This window comes from Cynocephalus volans, chromosome 1 (genome assembly GCF_027409185.1).
Source record: "Cynocephalus volans isolate mCynVol1 chromosome 1, mCynVol1.pri, whole genome shotgun sequence".
NCBI classification, from domain to species: domain Eukaryota; kingdom Metazoa; phylum Chordata; class Mammalia; order Dermoptera; family Cynocephalidae; genus Cynocephalus; species Cynocephalus volans.
The window spans coordinates 133,355,848-133,378,669 of NC_084460.1; the positions used below are offsets into that span (position 1 = coordinate 133,355,848).

A 22,822-nucleotide genomic window follows, 5' to 3' on the forward strand; every position below is an offset into this window, starting at 1 on the left:
TCACTACTTGCAATATTTTATAAACATGTTAAAATTGAGCACTGTAAACATTTTTTTTTCGATTTGATGAGGATTGGGAGGGGATGGTTAACGAGATTTCTAGAAGTACCTACTTTGCCTTTTTATTAACAAAATAATTTATTTATGATTCTCCTACTAACTCCCACTTTATTGTCCTGGCAAAACATTTATTCTACACAGTCTTCTTTTCAAATGAATCATCAGCAGAAAAACATACTCTTTGGGCTTCAAAATAGCCGTCATTATTACAATCTTACAGGACTCCACTGTAGGAACAATTTAAATATCTCACAAAGAAGATCCACATTTGAAGATTTAGATAGCACTTCTTTCGCAAAAGATACATGATTCTGGAAAGAATATATTTAATGAATTATGTAACAAAACAAAAACAAAAACAAAAAAACTCATGGTACGTTTCCAGTTTTAATTGGTAAAACAAAAATCTTGAAACACATACATACATTTAGGAGGGAAAAGGGAATGGACTGCCAACATCAATCAGCAAATGCTACCAATTGGTTCTATAATTCAGGTTTTTCTAGTTAAATCTCAAGTTTCCAAGTTTATTCTAAATTTTTTTCTGTACATTTACCCGTTTTAACAACATCAACATTAAATGACCAAAACAAGATGGACTATGAAATTCTTTCTTTAGATTCTTGGCTGAAAGTCTCATTTCTAAAACTGGTACTCCAATATACTGAAAATGCCCTCTCTGCACTATATTTGTGTACCATCTTTTCATAACTATTCGTATATTTAGGACATAATGCATTAAAATAAGGCTACCGCTAATGTACCAAAATCCATGTTTACATGACAACATAAGAATTGTCTTCCAGACATGAAAAAATTGTAATAATTGTCATGTTTAAAAGGCATGTATTTTATTACTCTCATATGTATTTTAGACAAAAATACTGACCAGATAATTATGCTCTTCCACATATCATGTTCACTGAGTTTACTACCACAATTTTAGTGCAACAAAATATCTTTGAAAAGCCACTCTACAGCAATTATGGCAAGGCTCATTAAAATGCAGAGGTAAAGGCTCCATTTGTATAGAAACTTAGAAAATAATGTTTGAAAAGGAAAGATGTTCCGTTAGGCTAAATATTTTTTTTTATACTAAAAATATATATAAACATTTCTTGAATTAGTTTTATAGTCAATTTTGATGCAGTATAGTTTAGTGGTGATAAATTTTGAGAGGTATATGTTTAACAAACATACTTGAGACTTAAGTCTTAGGTAAACATTTAATACACAATACCAAGGTAGTTTCCTTTTTTTTTTTTAATTTTTGTACCAAAAAAGTCATACATTTAACACTGACATTTCTTCTTACCTGTGTGCCTCAGACCAATAAAGTACTCTGCATTAAAATTTAAATCTTGAGACAGTAGTACAACATTGAAAAAAATTGTAAAGCAGCTCAGATACATTGAACCCAGATTTTACATTTTCATTTTTCAGATTAGAATATAAAAAGTAAGCTTGAAAATCAACTTGAAAAAAGCTTATTCTTCCTCAAGAAAAAGTATGAACAATCTGAAAATGATCACCTAGTATGAATGAAACATTGTACATAGTTAAGTCACATTTAGTGGTTGCTAAACATACCACTCCCTCCTGGAAATTACGGAACCATCTACATGTGAAACTAAGTCATCTTCATTTTCGTCATAATGTTCATCACTGACGAACTTCATTCCCATTTTTAGATCTTCGTAATAATCCATTGGTCTTTCAAACCTATTGAGATTTTCTACATTGTTCCACTGGGTTTTTTCAGGTTCTTCCAAATAGTCTTTACGTATTAGATTGTTCACTGGATTTTTGTTTTCTTTTTTTACACTGTCTGGGTAAGAATCAAGCTCGTCCTGTTGAAGTACATCTATTTGTGATTCTTTTTGCATATCTGATGGTGGAATGTAGTTCTTGGCAAAGTAGTCTCCACGAAACGTCCGTCTTCTCCTATAGCAGAATATTCCAGCCAAAACACTTACAAGTACTATGAAGAGAGCCCCACCCACTACACTAGCAATGATCGTGCCAATTGTATCATCCTTAATTGTTGCCAAAGTTGACAATGGGAAGGGCAATTTTTTAGGTTCTGTTGCTAGATCCTCGATGTCAGCAGTTGAGGGATGCCACTGAATTGTAGGCTGAAGGGTGGTAGTAGTAGGAGGATCTAATGGAAACAGTAAAGATAGACAAGACACAGAAAGGCAAAGAATGTCAATGCAGGCTGATTCAGCAGCAAGTTGAAAAGACAGCACAGTTAATGAATATATATTCATAGTAATAATAGTTTTTCATTCTTAATTTGACTAAAATTAGAATGTAGTACCTATATAAATTTTTTTTTAAATGACACTTTTTCAGTCACCAATGAAGTGAAAAGAATGAAACCTATGGTGTAAATACTAAACTATTTTATCCCAGGATTAAGAGTGATACTGTATTCCAGAAAATAGTTTTGTTTAAAACAAAGAGTATATATACTTAAGGGTCCTATATACGGCTGGCTTAAGAATTATTGTACCAAAAAATTAAGTTAAATAATTCAAATGTACATTTCCTTAACCAGTAGCACAGGAAATTGAAAGAATGAAAGAATAAAAAAATTAAAGTTTTCTTAATATGTATTTTACCTAATGTTTTATTTTTGTAAGATCTGAAGTAATCTTTAAAAGAATGAAAAACTATAGGTTCTTGTTAAGTGGGCATAGTATAAGCCATTGGTTTAATAATTCTCTCAAAAATATTTTCCTTAAACAAAGATAACTCTAAAAACTTTTAGAAAGGAGATATATGGTAAACACCATTATTTAGTTATTTAAAAAAAGTAAAAAGCTATGTTTAAAATGTGTTAGCCAAACGGACTATTATAAATGAGATGACTAATAGAAAAAGACAAAGTAAAAATATGTTATAAACTATAAGGTGATAAAAATGTCATTATCACATCTAATACCCCATGGGTAAGATATCTGAACATTTAGGAAATTCAGGAATTTCAACTATATCAGCAAAATTTAATGTCATTGCTTTAGGATGGAGTATCAAAAAGAGTAGCTAATATTTTAGAGAGAACATTCTGGTACTACTTATTAGATGCAAATGAACCTGTGTTGACACTAGATTACAAAGTAAAAAGCCATTAATATTAAAAAGCAACTAAACATAAATAGTAACAATTAAAGATTGGTTAATTATCAATTAAGTAGTATCTGTAGGTCATGTTACACAAAATTCTGGAGTTTGAAGAAAGGATGAGTTTAAAAATCTTGAATTTCTTCACAGATAAAAATAAATGACCCAAATGGTAATCTCCTATAATTTTTAAATGAGTGGTACTGATAGAGTTTTTAAAAAATGATTGTTAGAAAAATACTAAATCTACGTGGGGTAAGTTATTCTAATATTACAAGCTAAAGAAAAATACTTACTGAAACAGGTTTCATCACGGAATGCCGTATGTACAGAATGCGGTAAAAATTTAACAAGTACAGTAAAAAATTTAACAATACAGTATAACTAATTTCCTGAGTTTAACTAATATAACAGGTAATCCTATCAAGTACCTTGAAGTGAACATTACTTATCTTAGCATATGTAAGTGAATCAAGAAAGAGTTTTAATTTATGAGAACATATTCACTAGCTGAACAAATTCAATCAGAAAAAAACAATAGTGGAATTGAAGGATCGTGTCTAGTATAAAAGTAGTAAAGCCTCATATAATCCAATTTCATGGAATTAGGATACTAAAGAAATAGACTAAAAAGTAAGTCATTTGGGGCCGAGCCCGTGGCGCACTTGGTAGAGTGCTGCGCTGGCAGCGCGGCGACGCTCCCGCCGCGGGTTCGGATCCTATATAAGACTGACCGGTGCACTCACTGGCTGAGTGCCGGTCACGAGAAAAAAAAAAACGACAAAAAAAAAAAAAAAAAAAGTAAGTCATTTGTAAGACAAATCATGTATTTTTTGAGGAAGGAGGAATAACAGAAAGGCAGGTTTTAAGTACTGAATGTCATCTTTACAATGATTCCCAAAGAAAAAAGTATTACAATAAATTGGCATCAGCACATTAAATAAAAGTACAAATCACCTAAGTAAATTGTTTATAATTTACACACTTCTGTGCACATAGGACTTGTACAGTTTATTGCCCTTGATATACTAGTTTTCTTAGAACAGTACATACACTTGAGATCTCACCAAATATAAGATACGTAATTGAACATTTGTACCAAGTATACTAAAAACAAAAGAAAAAAAAAAGAACAACTGACACTTCTTATTTCTACTTGCAAAGTTCCTTATATGAACACAGATGGATGTCTACTGTCCGTTTCACAGAGATTTAACAAAATACAGCTTTCAGAAAAATCTAACCAAAGAAATTATTTTAAAATCTTAATTTTGTTAGTGGTTCTAAAAATGTTTCAACTCACCATCCTCCTCAACTAGTGTTAAAAACAGTACAGACTCACTATTAATATCTTTCCATGAAAGAGGGACTATTGTTAATACTTCATTGTTCTGTATTTTAAGCAATGGATATATGTCAATGCATTATAAGACATTTATTTCTATTTTCTAATTTAGAATGAGAGTCACAATCCATGTAAGGAGGCAGTTGGACTATTTTCTAATCACCAATAGCTACTTATTTATCATGGTTGAAAATGCTTCCCAACAACATTCCTATTTATTCAGTCAGGCATTATTTTTTATATTCTTTGCTGAATGTATGCTAAATGAGTATATAATGAATATAATGACTCTGAGTTCTCTTCACCCAAATGAAAAACTTTTTAACTTTCTTTTTCTAACTAATGAGTTCAGCCAAACAGGAAAACAGAACTGCCAGGTAAGGCCTTTGAAGATATAAGGTATGCTTGTACTTTAGCCTAATAATTACTGTGCAAAAAAAAAAAAAAAAAAAAAAATTAAATGGATTAGTTGACTTCTTTTTCTTTTAACCTTTACATAAGTTGTTTAAATAGATAAAATCACACATTTTAAGGTTTAATGATTGCTAAGTAGATGTGGATTCTTAAGTTTGATATTATGCCTGAATCCTAAAATCAGTATAATTTGAAATTAAAGTTTTGCATAGGAATATGAGTTTTAGGCATGGGGGTATTTATTTGATATATAAAAATTTGCTTTTCTGTTTTCAAAGAGAAGTGACAAGTATCAGTTAGGGAGAAAATACACACCTAAAGCAAACCAGAAAAATACAATTTCCAGCAGTCAGTTAACAAGACAAAGAGCCACTGTATTCTCTAAGAGTGTTACTATACTAGAATACAATTTAATAACTGAAGTTGAATACTGCAATTTTGAATCAATGACCTCTTATCCAAAATCTTATGTTTATCAATGTGGGAAAATGTATAATTAAAATTAAGAACAATTTCCCTCAAACAGAATTGCTAACTCAAATCTGTTTTGCATAGAACTTTTAGTCTCTAATCATAAGATACGTTTCTTTTACACATATTTTTAAAGATCATTTCTAAAATTTTGAAATATCAATTTTAGTACTCAGGTAAAAAAATTTTCCTAGAAGAACAAAGATACATATAACAATGAAAAAGATTAACTGTTTGATTTTGCACTGTGTGAATAATGGCCTCTTACTCTGATAAAAGCCTACTAGTTTTTACTAAATAGTCATTTTGGAAAGGCAGCATTATATCTAGGATACTTAACATACGCTAAGAAGCCCTTAGAGGAGTTAACTAAACTTGGCATAGTATATCGTATTAAAGATTCTGCATAGAAAGGTAAAGTCTAATTCTTGATGATTACTTGAAGAAAATCATATCATATAATTAATGCCATCCTCTTTTGAAGTGCTTAGAGATAATTAAATGTAATTTTTCATATTTACTCAAAATTTGATTTTTCTTCTTGTAAGACTTAGTAGATGTTAATAACAAAAAAAATGTGCAAAGTTTGTCACCAGTATTACATCAGTTCCCTCAAAGAAAACAAAGTTACATAAAAGCAGATTCTGGATTTTTAATTCTTTCCTGATTATTTTCTTCTCAAATTAATTCTTTCATGCAACAAAAGTGTACTAAACACCTATTATATACTACACATCATTGCAGATGTTGGGAATATAGCAGGGATTAAAGCAGACAAAAATCCTGCCCTCTTGGGAAAAAACAGACAAGCGTATATATAAAACATGTAGTAAAGGGCAGTAAGTACTGAAGAGAAAAATAAGGCAGAAAAGGTGGACCAAAAGTAGTAAAGGGGTGAGAAGAGAGGATTTCGATTTTAAATACAGTCATGAAGGATGAAAGACCTCACTAAAAAGGTGGTATTTTAGCTCACTAAAGGAAGTGCGGGAAAAAGCTGTGAGGATACCTGGTGGAAGAGCATTCCAAGCAGTGGAAATGGAACATGCAAAAACTCTTGAGGTAGGAATATGCCCCTTGTGTTCAAAGAACAGCAAGGAGGCCAATGTGGCTAAGCCAGTGAGCAAGGGATATAATAAAAAATGAGATCAGAGAGACAATCCAGGATGACGGCATGTACATTGCCTTGGAAGTTACTGTAAAGATTTGGCTTTCATTGTGGGTAAAAGAGGAAGCCCATGGAAGGTTTTGAAAAGATTGATATGATCTGATACTCCCTTTAAAAGGATCACACTGGCTATTCATTTGATGATAGACGGAAGGGGAATATAGATTCAAAGGAGAGAGATTAAATGGCTATTGTGATAGTGAACGAAGTAAGAGTTGCTGATGGTTTGGACCAATGTAGTAAGTAGCAGCTTCCAAAAGGTAATGAATTGGAAAGATTTTTTATATAACATAATGAGAGAACTGACAATGATTTGTTGATGGATCAGGTGGAGCATAAGAGAAAAAGCTAAATCAAGGATAACTATCAAGAGGTGTACCCTGAGAAAATGTAAGGATGAAATTACCAATAACAGAGGAAGACTGGTGGAGAAACAGGTTTGGTGTCAAGGGGCAGTAGAAAGATCAGGACCTCACTTTTGAACATGTTAAGTTGTATATGGCTTCTACATATAGTTAATAATCATTAACAGGCAGTTGGACACACAAGTCAGGAGTACTGGGAAGTGGACCCAGAATGTCAAAAGATACAAATTGGGGTTGGCTGGTTAGGTCAGTTGGTTAGAGCACAGCCTCATAACACCAAGGTTCCCCATACCAGCCAGCCGCCAAAAAAAAAAAAAAAAAAAGATACAAATTTAGGATACTGCCAATAGAATCAGTATATATAACAGTGCCCAAATTGAGCCTTGATATTTAAATGATTACATAACTATAACATTGAACCTAAGATTTACCAGTACTATTCCACACCAGAAACAAAAAATAAACAGTCCTTCAGTAAATACATTTTAAATACTTATTGCCTGTGGCTTATCTTTTAAGAGATAAGAGACTAATATACTAATATTTAATCTCATCCAGCTCCACCAGAGCACTGCTACTAGCAGAAAGGGCTAGATACATACATTTCTAAGCTTCTGCTATGGTCATGCAAAAAAATCTGAGTATCACGTGTCAGGCACTAAGCTAACTGCTAAGTATACACAGTGGTGAATAAAGCAAACACAAATGCTTAATTGTGAGGATAGAGCATAGAACTACAAATTGTGGTGAGTGCTATGAGAAAATAACGGGGGACTTATTAGATTAAATGATCACAAAAAAACTGAGAATATAACATTTAAGCAAGCATAAAATTTCTCTAACAGCTTATTTATTTAGTTTTAGATTTGTAGAGATAAAAACCTTAACTACCTGTTATATAATTACCATACAAACCTGCAATTCTCAAGGTTCTCTTCCTTTTGCCCCTTAATTTTCCATCTATCAGATATATTTCTATATTCTGGCAGTCAGAAAGGAGATGCTAAAAATGCTTTATATAATTTTTATAAATAAGCATTCCATTGATAATTTGTTATTTATAGCCACACTCAGGAAAATATATTTTTAGCTCTCTACATATTTTGTGAATGCCCAAATTTATACTCAGTCAAATTAACACAAAAATTCACAGTGAAATACATAGGATGTGGAAAATCTAAGTTGTTAGTGGCTTAAAGACTGACAAGAAACATCTTAAATTTTATTTCATTAAAACACTTTCAGTAGCATTCCTGCTTCACCTCTCAGTAACCCAATATGGTATAGTCCCATATTGAGTAGCAATTAATGTCATTTAACATGCCAGATCATCAAAGCTAATATCCCATTTTATTTATCAAATAACTGTGTGCAGAGTAGCCATCAAAGCAAAACTACATACATACATACATACATACATACATACATACATACATACATATGTAAATAAATCACTGTTCTTGGTGTAAAGACAAAAGAATCTAGAAAGGCATATTACCTATGAAAGGGATATTCAACACTGAAAAATTAACTATATGTATAGGTATTAAAATGTATATAAACTTGCTACATAGACATTTTCACATTTCTCTAAGTAAAGGAATGCCATCTTGCATATGTATTTCAGATAGGGTTACTTTATCATATCACTTTTTAGGTTATTTGGAAAACCACACAGTGAATAATTTATATCTTTGCAAGTGTAAATGACTGCCTAGAATTACATTGTTATTATGATTGTTATTACAGAAATAAATTAAATAACTTATTTTGCAAATAGACAGTAACTTACCTGAAATGTAGATGACCTTTTGATCACTTCTTTGACCAAGGGAATTGGTTACTTTACAGACATAAACACCAGAATAATTGAAAGTCAGTGGATGGACAAAATGAAGGGTATTGTCTGAAGCCAATAAACCATCAGGCCACTGTCCATCCAACCTAGATTTTAAACAGCATAAAATGATCTTAAATATCTTCAGGCTTTATTTATCAATAGCTAGTTAAAATAAGACATTATACTTCAGAGATGTTAGTAAAAGAACCAGTATCTTTTAGACACAATTCATTATGAAATAAAAGCATATAAAAGTAATAAATTTTCATTTTAATAAAGACAAACTAATAGATGAAGTCCATTAAGAACACTGTTCTCCTGAAATATCAATCCATATAAGTAAAGGTAGGCCAACATAATAGAAAGGGAGGAAAGCATAGAAAAAAATACAATTTTAAAGAATTATATTCAGAAAACTGGAAATCAGAAAAACACTTTGTTTGAAAACACCCACAGTACTAAGAGAATTAAAATTCTCAATGAATTATAGATCTACTTATGATATATATATATATATAATTTTCTTAATGAAGTCATTTCATTTAAATATGATAATGTTTCTATAACATATTTATAGAGCATTATTTAATATTAATACAAATCTATAGTGTGCCCCATCCAAAGACAGTTCCTAAAGCAGCAGGAAGGGTCCTCTTATAAAATAATTTCATTTGTAAGGTAGACATCTGAGACAATAAAAAACCAAGACACCATTCGGTATCAATCATAACTTTTTTAAACAGTGTTTATACTAATTTGGCCATGAGGTCCTACATCTAGTATATACATTACTGTAAACTACATAAGTCCCACTGTATGAACTCTGAAGCCATTCATTGTTAGTTCTACTAGTATACTAGTATAGTAGTAGAACTAAGTATACTGTTATAAATCACTTTTCCAACCCGAGGGTACCAAAAAAAAATTAATAACTGTTTATTTTGAAACTTTTTAAAGCTTACGTAAGTTTTTTCCTAAGGGGGAAAAAAATCAAGTAAACCCTGGTAATCAACTATTATACTTTAAGCCAAGAAGATTTTCAAAAAAGTACATTCTCTCATTAATTCATTCAATTACTAGAAGTTTACTATGTGCTATATACTTTGCTTTGCTGATGTTGCTGAGAGGCAGAAGAAAGGAAGATTTGGTCCCTGCCTTCAGTGATGTTAAGTACATAGTAGAAGATCAACAACTCATTACGAAGGGAATAAGAACAAAAATAAAAAGGCAGAAAGAAACAAATCAACACTGGAAAATAGGTGGAACAATTTCATTTTGCAATCCCAAGGGTAGTGGGTGGAAAAGTCGTCAGTAAAATATTTGAGAGATCTTAGCACTTTAATTTAGCACTGAAGGGTAAAGAAAAATATTCTTACATGGTTTAAAAAACAAAGACACCCAACCTTTTTCTTAAGAGAACTTTGGAAAGAAAATTTTTGCAAGCATCAGCTTTCAAAAGATGAACTCTTTTCCTAAAAGGGTATCAATGAATACGAATTATATGTCTTACCTTCATACTTTGGGCTCAAAATTCTAATTCCTTTAATTCTCGGAGAAACTTAAACATGTCTTATAATCTTATAAAGTTGTTTACTCAAATAAGCCACAGTCACAAAAATATAAATGTTTGGAAAATAGAATAGTTTGGTCAGGGCCCTTGCCTCAGGTCCAGTTGGGTGTGGTTTTAGCACATCCTCTGTAAGCAAATTGTGTGTGTGTGGAGTTAGTGCGCATGTGCGCCAATGTATCTTTTTAGTTTTGTTGCTATTCTTATGTTCTTCAGAGAGAGAGAGGAGATTTAGTGAAGCAGGTGGGCGGGCATCCACCCAGCGCAGCCATGCTTTCCAACCTGCAGCTTCCATGGACTGTTTGGCTGGTTACCTAGCTCATAGGTGTGCCTGTAATGGGTCTGGGGACCCAGCCTGGCATGTGAAGGGTTTGTGATCCAGTCTGTGAACGGGCTTGAGGGGTCTCTGAGCTCCAGACCCAGCCCTAGCTCGTCAATTGGCCCAGTCGGTATAGGATTACCGGTAGGTAAAAGAGCCCGACAACAAGTGTGGTCATGTAGCTAGATAATTGGCGTCACGAACAGGATTAAGAGCACTATAATTGGCGATGTTGACAGGATTCCGACATTAGCCATAGCCTAGCAAGAGCTCCACAATAAATATCACATTAAATTATGTTACATGATTTATATTTACTCTTTATACTTTCACAAAAACTATATGAAGTACTGTTAAGGATTAGAGAGGTTAAATGACTTACTCAAAAAAGACATCTAGAAGAGGGCCGAGCCTGTGGCGCACTCGGTAGCGTGCTGCGCTGGGAGCGCGGCGACGCTCCCGCCGCGGGTTCGGATCCTATATATGAATGACCAGTGCACTCACTGGCTGAGTGCCGGTCACGAAAAAACGACAAAAAAAAAAAAAAAGAAAAGAAAAAAGACATCTAGAAGTATAGACACTGGAATGAGAATACAGGATTGTATAGCTTTTAGGAATACCTATCAAATAAACATAAATAACGACTGCTTACTACTTTTAAGAAAATGTAAATGAAACAGGCCTTTTCTACTTTCAAAACTGTATCTTTGCTTAAAGACAACAGACCGACCAAATATACTTTTCCTTACTCTCATAAAATCCTAACAAAAACAAGTGTAAAAGAATTAAAAAGGCATATTAAAAATCCATGAAGAGAAAAAGAATAGCAGGCAGAATTCAACAGACAAGGTATTTCGACAAACCTTTAGAAGACAGAAAAGTCCATATGGAAAAACAATATATGCTGCAGGCCACTGTTTCTCAACCAGGAGTGATTCTGCCCCTGGGGATTATCTGGCATGTCTGGAGACATTTTTGGTTGTCACAACTAGGGGTAGGGGGATTAAATGATACTGGCTATAGAGGGAGAAGCTAGGAATGCTACTAAACAAACATCCAACAATTTACAGGACTGCCCATCCCTAAAAAGAATTATCTAGCCCAAAATGTCACCAGTGCCAATGTTGAAAAGCTCTACTTCAGGCTGAAGCGTTTCTTACTGGAGGCATATGGACGAGACAGCAGCGAATTTGGTCCGAAAAATTCAAGAAAGATTTGGAGGTTGACTCAATGTACTATACAGAAGGCCACAAGGAGGCAGAGGGATGAAAATAGGAAGATTACTTGAAAACTACAAAACAATAGTTTTTTCCCAATTCTGTACACAAACCAGGCATTTATTTCTCAGGCAAAAGAATGAAGGTTAATTCAATTAATAAACTGAATGGCCATGAAGAAAAAACTTCCACTCTTCCATTAGTGACATCTGGATCTTCTCCAGGAAAACAACCACTTCTCTGCCTGATCAAAGTGGAACCTATTAATGAGTAATACCCACTTTAATGCTTCACTGTGAAATGACTAGACAACCAAGAAGATTAAAGAATATCCATAAAGTGAAAAAAAGACCAAATCAGAAAAACAAAGATTTTGGAGGAAAACAGAGACAACATGTAGGAAGCAGAAAAAACTTTGGGGATGAAATAACTCTAGTATCTCTGGTAAGAAACAAGAAGATATTACATCTATAAAATAAAAAAGGGATGCTATAAAGTGAACTGAAAATGAGAAGAAGCTCTTATAAATTGAAAAAAATGCCAGAAAATTTTTAAAATCTTTAAGTCAAATGAATTTTTTATATCAAGAAAATCTTCAAAGAACAAGAAAATCTTCTGAAAAATATAAAAGAAAGAAAATTTATTATACAATAAAGAGGAGTTCCAGTAAGAGCAAACAGAAAAAAATAAAGAGGGGAAATAATTAAAAAAATAAGAAAATCATCCAAAGTTGACAGATACAAGTCTCGAGATTGAAACGAGTCCCAAATACTGACAATATCAGTGAAACCTTATTATAACAGTTTGAATTTCAAAGATAAAGAGAATTATGCTAATAGTAAACTACACAAGTAAAAAGAGGCAATTTTTAGCCACAGCACAGGAAAACAAAGAGCTGTTGACAAGGGAAAACAGAATTCCAGTATACTACTTAATAATCAGTTCTCAGTAAATAATACAAGGGTACTTCAAAAAGTTCATGTAAAGATTCATATTTTCTTTTAATTTCATTTTTCCACAAACGTTTTAAAATAACCTCATATTCATCTGTTATAGGGAGACAAACAGTAATTACAGAGTTTAAAAGTAGCTTAATTTCCTTAGGGCTATGAAGGGTAGGAATGTGTACCATATATTTGGGTGTGTCTGTGGGTAAAGAGATAGATATAAAATTAATTCTTCATTATCTAAGAAGTCAATAGAGTGTTAAAAATAGGTAAATTAAGAAGCAGTAGTTTAAGACCTATGATGGTAACTACCAGAAGGAATTGCTAACATTACTAAAGTAGCCTCTGAAGAATAAAACTGAGGGGGAAGGAAGGTGGGGAAGGATAAGGTAAGAGAATTCTCAAAAACCCTTCATTTAATTAAAGTTTTCAGCTATTACTATAATCATGCAGTACACTGATAGAAACAATTTTAAATATGTATTTAATAATACTTTTCAGTTTTAAATAATTTTTCTTTAGAAGTATATAGCATTACCTGCTCCACACAGATTTGAAGGGTGGTGGATTCGCATCAGCATTACACTTGAGATTAACACCTTTTCTTCCTACAAACCAATTTCCATCATATCCTGTTACTGAAACTTCAGGAGCATCTATAAAATAAATGCAGGACAGGACAGATTATCTTTTGTTAATGATAAATGCAATATACAATAATAAAACATTAACACAACAGACTAAGCTTTAGAAGAACAGGAATCATTTTTCCTTACTCCCAACAAATATAATCAAAGTGGAAGACAACACTCAATAAATATCAGTTGACTGAATGAATGAAGGAATGGAAAATGAATAACTGAACACTATGCAACTATAAGAATGTACAATTCTCATTATTAGGGATGCTGAGTGTAAGAATATTTATAAACCCATAATCACCAAAAGCAAAATATGAGTCCTATTATGAGAGATGTAGAGACATATGAACAAAGCAAATATATTATAATACTTAAATAATAAGACATGGCATTTAAGTACCATGTAGTACCAAGTCACCATATAAAACTGTCTTTAAAGAGATGATTAATCTGAAAGGAAATATCCCATAAGAGTTACGAAGTCAATAACAGAGATTAGATTCCCTATATTACAATTAATATTCTGTAGGCATGAAAAAATGTGACACAGACTTTCTAAGACTATACACTTACAACTGAGGTAAATTATCTAGGGCCTCAACTGTACTAAAACATTAACTTTTATCCATTCAATGTCCCCAAAGGTCGTTTAGCATATGTCCAACATAACTACTTGAATGAGCAATTATACAGATTAACCAGCAATATAAATGTATGTCTTCAAACTATAAAGCCCAATACCTATCATTCATTCAACCATTATTTTGTTTAGCTTCTAATAAGTGCCAGGCACTGTTTTAGGTGTTTAATATACATATAGACACTGTACTCATAAAATTTACATTCTCATAGTAACAGGGAAAATGACATTTAAAAATATTTAACTAAAATCTGCTATGAGGGCCAAGAAGGAAAAGAATTGAATACTAAGATAAGATAAAAAGAAAGGACTAATTTAGACTGGGGATGGGGGCAGGGGAGGTCATGAAAAGCTTCCCTAAGGAAGTGTTGCTTATGCATGGTGCAGGGACCTTTCATCTTTCTGTAAGCTACGTAGAAAATCAGGTAAACAGCACATGGCCAGATGAGGAGCTAGAGAGAGACCAGGTCAGTCTTTAAATCTGCCAGGGAAGCCTGACGTACAGAAAAGCAAAGTTTACAAAAAAGTTGTAAAAATTAAGCCTTTGGCAAGGTACAATTACCTTAGTAATTTTTTTAAAAGCCTGCTTTTTATAAATACCAAGAATTAACAAACATTTCTGTAACTTAAATTTGGTACTTAAAAATGCTGCTGAAAGAACAGTCTAGATTTTCAAAAGGGAGAAAGAAAGGGTAAGCATTCAAATATCCCCAAATAATACCTTCCAATTTTGAGGTATGAATTTGGGATATAAGACCTTATATCTCCTTAAACTTCATTCGCATGTTTTATAGGTCTCCAATTTAAAAAAGGAAAAAAGTCATGAGTACTTTCAGAACATTTTTGGAGCAAGCCAATAAATCTAAACCATAATTATGAAACCTTACTAGAAGAAATACTTTTATATATCTAGGACTATATTCAAGCAAAAAACAATAACATTAATAACTATAATTATAAATGATTCAAATTGAAGAAAATTTCAGTCATTATTAGACATGGAAGGAAAAAGTATATAATATGAAAATATATTAACAGTACTTACAACTGGAATCTGAATGTTACGAGAAAAAGAAAAAAGTTAAGAGTCAGTGAAAGCAAGGTAGGAAAAGGGAAAAAAAATTTTTTTATTGGATTCTCCAGAGAAGTGAGGAGTCTATTAGCATTTAAGAATACAGTGCTAATAACATTTATGTAACTATAGCTTTTCAAATATAACCTCAATGTTGAAAAAGACCTTCAGAGTTAGCTTTAAAAACCATTACACCAAGTATAATAAGTAATTCTACATATGCTGTATCAAAAAACAAGAGTAACAACAACAACAGAGTAACTTCTTCAAAAACCTATCTAGATTTATAATCTGTAATTGGATGAAAATGACAGCAGAACCCAAATATTTTCCCTTAATTTTATCTCTAATCTGCCTAATTTTTCATTATCCTTGCTATCAGCTATCTGCAACAACCACCTTTTCTCTTGCTCAAAATGTTAAACAAATCACAAAGATTATACCAAAAACTGAGAAACTGCATAGAAGAGGGAGAAGCAGATACACACAAATACATAAACAGACATGCACACAAGAGAGAACTCCTTAACAAGAAAATGTAAGTATAGGTGGGCCGGCTTTGAGACCTATCTACAATGGCTACTATCCCAATGATTTCTTTAAAATATTGTTTAACCTACACAATAATTTTACGAGATTAATAGATCAGATTTAAAATGACATAAAAAAAATACAGATTTTCAAACTAATTAATATGCACGTAGGGAAGTAAAAGATTCTTGCTGAAAATAGCATGGGCAGCATCAATGAAACTGAGTAACAGCTCAGTTAATTAGAATGGTTGTCTCTAAGCACTGTACATTTTGAGGTACAAATTTCCACAACTTCCTTAAGTCCAGCCTACTTTTAAGGTCTTAAAAAGACAAGGTTGAATAATTTTAAACTGGAGAGCAACTTGAAAGTCATCTATTCGTCTTTAGAAAACTGATAAAAAAAAAATGTTCTGGTTAAATGAAATTTCCATGAAAACATAAAATATAAACAGAAAAAAATGTCAACAATAAAAGCTGTAGGAATATCTCAATACTAAATATTCAGACTGGTTTGATAAAGAACTATATCAACAGAGAAAAATTAAAATAAAACGCATGACATGTTGAAATGGTACTATTTACTTACACTGTATATCTAATATGAAAGAGTATCGGATATCCTTTTCCAAGGCTGGATGTTTTACAACACAAGTAATTCGCCTTCCTCTAGCAAATCTGGTTGGAAACAGCTTGTATTGGCTGACAATCGTTGCTGTTTCATTTGGAAAAGAAGTTGTAGTGGATTCCATTTCACCAAGATCACCTTCCCAGTCAATATGTGCAACTGGTTTTCCAGTGGCTGCGATACAAATGGCCGCTACTGTTTCATTTCCTCCATCAATTAAAGAATCTGGCCCTTTTATCAGGCTCACAGTGGGTTCAACTGTTTAAAAAAATTAGTTACATTTCAATTAAGAATGTCTTTACATCATTCCTAGCCACACCTGGACATATTTCATAAGCTTAAGGAAAACCACATATCAAATCTACACACACTTTTTGGTAATGCCAATATCAACTGCATTCTTGGGACAACAAAAGAAGATCATAAGCTAGCACAAACAAGAGGTAAAGATTTTATATAACGATTACAAAGATAACTCTTCCTGAAACAGATATGTATCACTTTTTAAGGACAAATGAGTTCCCTCCAAATTAGTATATACAAAAAATTTCTCTGAACTAGATCATAATTTCCTTTCTGAGATTAAAGATATTATTATTCTGGAAGGGGAAAAAAGTAGTTTTAATACACAATGCTTCATTTTGCAGCAAAAAAAGTTTAAAGCAAATACTTTTAAAAATAAGATTACGGAACCTACAGTTAAAATGTTTAAGAAAAAAAAAAAGTTCCTTTGAGCATCCATAGGAGATAAAACATGTTTTTCTTGGCCTAGTGAGTGACTCAATAATTTCATTTAAAACAATGCCTTTTAAACATTTAATCTTTAACTTCTCATATGTCTAAAAGAACTGATTAGGGCTGCTGAATTTGTTCAACTACTTTTGTTTATAATATATACTTTAAATTCATGCTAACATATAACATCACTAATTGTTATGTTTATTGGAATGTAGATACTACTCTTCTTCTAATATAAGAAAGTTCCTAACTAAGCAGGATAAAATAACAATGTTAGAACCTCTCAATTTACCTGCCACATCTTCTAGCTATTTCTCCACATTACCCAGAAATTCCTATGTTCTGCTTTCTGTATAAATTCCTCAGTACTCACTTCATGAATTCTTTGTGTCAAGTCTATAGTTTATTCTGTACATTGAGTTTTTATCTCAATGACCATTTTTTTTCTTTTCCAGGACTCTAATTGTTTCATTCAATGCCATCTGTTCTTGATTTGTGTCGACTTACTTTTGTTTCATATTTTACTTTGAGGGATATTAATATTTTCTTCATGTAATTCCTCTTTTATAAGATGAATTATTGTAAAATAACAAAGGGAAAAGTACAATACATAGTGAATAATGTATAGCAAACATCCACATAACCATCTCACATCTTAACAAAGAACATTACTAGCACCTCACAAGTCCCTCATATGCCTCTCCTTGACCATAACACCCTGCCAGCCTCAATGTGAAACCATTGTACTAACTCTAGAAATAAACTTTTGCTTATTTTTCATTATTGTTCTATAACCAACAGATGCAAATCTAAACAAAATAATTTTATTTCACTTGTTTATGCACTTCGTAAGAATGAAATGGGACTACATGTATTTTTATAGTTTTTCTTTGACTCTAGTTTGTGTTCTGGAGATTCGTTCATATTGGAATATTTAGCTTTAGTTTATTAGTTTTGGAATTCATTTAACTTTTTATTTTTAGATCATTTACATTCACACGCAATTGTACAGATTGTTAGTTTTAATTGCTGGACAGATTATTTACTGGTGGACACTAGGATTGTTTCCTGTTTGGTTTAGACAATTTTATAAGAAATAGTCTCATCCATGTATATTGTTATATTTGTGCATAATTTTCTCTAGTTTATCTCTTGTAGTAAAATTACTATCACTATATTTATTTTCAACTTCACCAGAAAATGCCAAAAATACCCCAAAGTACCTATTTACCCTCAATCTTACAGCTCTTGCAGAGTATATATACACTCACCACAGTTGATAGATTTCTCAATGTTTCCTAGTCTCATAGGTATATAATGGCATATGACTGAAATCTTATTTTGAATTTTTCAGATCACAGATGAGGTTGAGGATCTCTTCATGTGTTCATGGGGATTTGAAATTTCTTCTGCAAAATGCCTATTAAAGCCAGCTGTCCATTTTTTTCTTATTGATGTATAGGAGTTTTATGTAGATTTGGGAAGACAGTCCTGTTTTGATTATATGTGATGCAAATATCTGCTAGCAGTTTAGGGCTTGTCTTTTTACTCATATGATACGTCCTGATGAGCATTCAAATGTACTAAAACGTATCAGTTTTTATTTACCTTTTGTGGTTAACTGCCTTTATGTACTAAGAAATATTTCTCTACTTAAAGCCAACTATTGTGTGATTTTTTTAGTTTCTTGTTCTCTGCAGGAAATTTATAGCTTGACTTATTTCTCCAAATGATAATAAGCACTGTTGTTTAATAGTCTGTGTCAGATAATTCCAACATCTTATGTTTTTGCAGGTCTGTTTCTGTTTTCTTATCTGTGCTGGCTGCTGCTTGTGGGGTCTTCCCTACTTACATGTCTGATCATTCAAGCACACTATATACCTGTGTCTGAATAATTAATGTAGAAATATTTTGAGGCCTAGAATAAAGGTACCTTTCTTCCAGAAAAGATTTGCATTTTCTTGTGTCAAGCTTCTGAAAACATAAATTAAGTTCAGTCTACGTAAGTGATGTTAACCAAGTACAGAAGTCTACAAAAAAAGCGGGTTTACTTGTGGCTTACTACTATTTTGAGAATGTAAGTCTTTGGGGTAACAGGTAAATATAACAAGGGTTATTAGACACCCTAACTGAGCAGAATTACACTCAGACATTTGTTTCTCTCTCACCTATCAAGGCTCTCAAAATTTTACATCAGCATCTCCATTGTTTCTTCTGAATTGTTAAATGTCCTCAAGTTAAATGCAGCTTTCAGTGCTAGGCCTATTTCTGTTTTCACCTTTTCCTAGATTTGGTCTGGTTATATTCTTCAAACCACGTTAATATTTCTTTGAAAAATTTTAAGGTGTTTTTATATTTCACCTCCATTTGGAAAGTTGGTCTGAATTTATGCCATCATTAAATAAAGTTTTTCTTTTCTCTTTAAGGAACTTAAACATTTATTTTAAAGTCAATTTTAAGTTATGTTATTTATATTTCCTCTTCTTAAGGGAATCCATCTCCTGGTTGCTGATTTTATTTGTGTTCTAAAGTTAGTTTTCTTATATACCTCAACATTGTAGTTAACTTCTCTGTACAACCACCCTTCTCTGTACAGCAGTTTTGCTATTGCTTCCTCTGACCTTTTAAGATGCTACCCAATGACGTGTACTCTGGCAAAAACATGAAGTTTTCCCAGTCCTGCATGAACACAAGGACTGTTAGGCCTACTGCTTTCGCATGGCTCTTCGCCCCACCTCAAAAGTTTCCTCTAACATGTACACAAACTAGTGGGCTCTTCTATGACCTCGAAAGTGCCCTGTCTCTCTTTCTCTCTGTGCTGCTCCATTCTTTCAAGTATTCTGTTATACAAATTCCAGCCATCTTGTTCTCTCTGAATTCCAATCTGTCTCTTCAACTCAGTGAGACCGCCATGCTCCATTTCAACTCCTCACTACTGAGCTCAGGCCTGGAAACTGCCTAAGGAAGAAGCTGGAGCAATTGCAGGGGTTACCTTGTTTGTTTTTTGTCTTTCAAAGATTAGAGTCCTACACTGCCTATTGTCAATGACTAAAAACTGTATTATTTGCCTGGTTTTCTTGTTCCTGGGTAAAGGCTATAAATCCAGGCCGTTATGCCATCATGCTCAGCAGTGGAAGCCTATTTTTTAATTGCAAAAGTAGTCTTATTAAAAATTGGAAAAATAGGGAAAAATCATCCACAACTGTAATATCCTGAAACAGTCATTATCATATTCTTCTGTTTTCTTCCTTTTATTTCTATTTCTAGTTTTTCTACAGATATAATCATAGTATGCCTAAATTCTGTGCCTCATTTTTTTCATGTTCTCTCAACCATAACTTTAGCAACTATATAATATTCCATTAAAAGGAAATAACCAATTATTTAACAACTCTTCTACTGTGGGACATATGTTTCTTCAATTTTCCCCAATTTTTTTTTTATATCACATTCCCTTAATTGTTTCTGCTACTACTACTACATTAAAACTCTAATGTCACCAAAGACCACCTAATCTACAGACTTAATACTTTTCTTTATGTCTATTCTCTGATAAATTTTGTAAAATCTGATAATTCTTTTCAACTGATTGAGAAGGGCTGTCATGAAGTAAGTCCTAATGCCTAAAGGTGGCTGTTGTAAGTCATGAATTAACTTCTAAGCTACGCATTTACAATCATACTAGCTATGAACCACTCTTATGAGAACTGAAAAATAGTCATATTTTCTATAGGGCTTAATTCTTACTGCAGAAAAAGTCTGTTACAGTAATTTTTTCTTTAAAACTTTTATATCTCCTCCTGATATAATAATATTACTCTGCCAAAGTTCTTCTCATAGCTCTATCTGAACTCTTCGTCTCTATTTCTTCTAATCCCTGCCCTAATAAAATATTCAATCCTAGGCCTTCAGTATCTCACATTAAAGTTTTTATCTGGTAAACACTACTACCCAGATGATCCTGAAGTTTCTCCAATTTCATACAAGGCTTGATTCATCAGTTTCTAACTACAGTACCTACCTGTTATTTCACTGAAACGAGTACATCCTCAAACTCAATAAACCTAATGCTGAACTTATCATCTTATCCTCCCAATTCCCAGCACCTATTTTCATTCAGATGTGCCCATTTAATTAATAGCAACATACTCAATCACAAAGTTTCAAATCTATACTGTTCAAACCTCCCTTGTTTCTTATATCCAATCAATTAAAAAATCCTGCAAATCATTCCTTTGTAATAGTTCCCTTCTTCACTCAAGTGACAGAAATAAAAAAATTAACTTCAAGCCTTCATGGCTTCATGACTGAGATATTATGATTTAAGGATCTCTTCACTATAATCTATCACAAACACCAGACAGAACTTCCTAAATCACAACTTTTATCACATTACTCTCTAAATCAGGTCTACTATGAGTTAGGCATCCCTCCAGGTAAGGTGAGAAGGTGGTCAAGGCAGTGCTTCTCACACTTTCTGTGCATACAAATCACTGGGGGATCTTGATAAAATGTATGCTATCATTCAATAAGTCTGGGAGGAGTCTAAAATTCCATATTTCTAACAGGGTCCTAAGTGATGCCAATGCTACTGGTCCATAAATCACATTTCAAACAGCAAGGGTCTTAACGTAGAAGAAGGTAGGTCAGAAGATGCATAATCATCATATACTAAGTTCGTACTTCCAAGAATAAAAGCTCAAATTCCCCGTCCTGGCATTCCAATTACTTTTAGTGTGGTCCTAGTCTACCTTTCTAGACTTTATTTCTTATACTTTATATAAATTCCTTTAAAAAGTCAACAAATTACTTATTCAGTGTTCCACTAATGCAGGGTTCTCAACAGGGTGTGATCTGCCCCAAAGCCCCAACCCCTCCAAGAGGACACTTGGCAATATTTGGAGATGTTCTGAGTTGTCAAAACTGAGGGAATGCTACCCACATTTAGTGGGTAAAGGAAGGCCATGAATGCACCTAAACAGTCTACAATGGATAGGACAGCTCACCACCACAACAAATTCTGGCCCAAAATTTCAAAAATGCTGGGGTTAAGGAAACTGTACCTTAATGTATTCTGCCTCTCTGCCTTGGCTCACTTACTTTCTGTTCTAGAATAACATCTTCCTGTTCTTTCATTTTTGCCTACCCAAAACCTACCCAACATTCAAGGAGTGGCTCAACTATTTCTTCGATAACACATTTCTTGAGTATGAAATTCACCAACCCATTCCTATATCCTACTTAAACAACTTTTAGGTGTGACTGTTATATACCAGGAACTCTTACTGGCTTTAGGGACATAAAGTCAAATTTTAAAGTGCACAGTTGCTGTCCACCACATGTTTACAGTTAAGAAAACATATAATTAATAATAAATAGTATGGTAACTGCTACAATAAAGATATGCTCAAGATACAATAGGAAAAGGCAAAAAAAGTACCAAGTTGGGGGAAAGGGGCCAAGAATGGCTTCTAAAAGGACGAAATTTGATTAATAACAGTTAAATAGAAGAAAGTAGGAAGAGAAAGACAGGAGAAAAAAGAAGGCAGCACAGGCAAAAGGAGAAACACATGTAGCAACACAGGTTAACAGAACTGCAAATAGTTTATTATGATTATAAGATGCAGGTTGTTGAGAGAATTGAGGCAAGGGATGGAACAGATGAAGTTAGAGAAGGGGATATGGGTAAAATCATAACTAGTCTTATAACATAAGCCATCTTGGGTTTTAAGCCAAT

At 32.8% G+C, this 22,822-nt stretch overlaps 1 protein-coding gene across 1 annotated transcript in view; it reads right to left on the reverse strand.

The window, feature by feature from the left end:
- Positions 1–439: 439 nt before the first annotated feature.
- Positions 440–22,822, reverse strand: part of NECTIN3 (nectin cell adhesion molecule 3) — a 63,984-nt gene continuing 41,601 nt past the window's right edge. Inside the window, exons 3-6 of the mRNA XM_063108733.1 lie at positions 16,309–16,605; positions 13,375–13,492; positions 8,739–8,890; positions 440–2,221 (exon numbers count right to left, since the gene is read on the reverse strand). Coding sequence (XP_062964803.1) covers positions 1,641–2,221; positions 8,739–8,890; positions 13,375–13,492; positions 16,309–16,605 — 1,148 coding nt within the window. The 3' untranslated portion in view covers positions 440–1,640. The remainder of the gene's footprint in view (positions 2,222–8,738; positions 8,891–13,374; positions 13,493–16,308; positions 16,606–22,822) is intronic.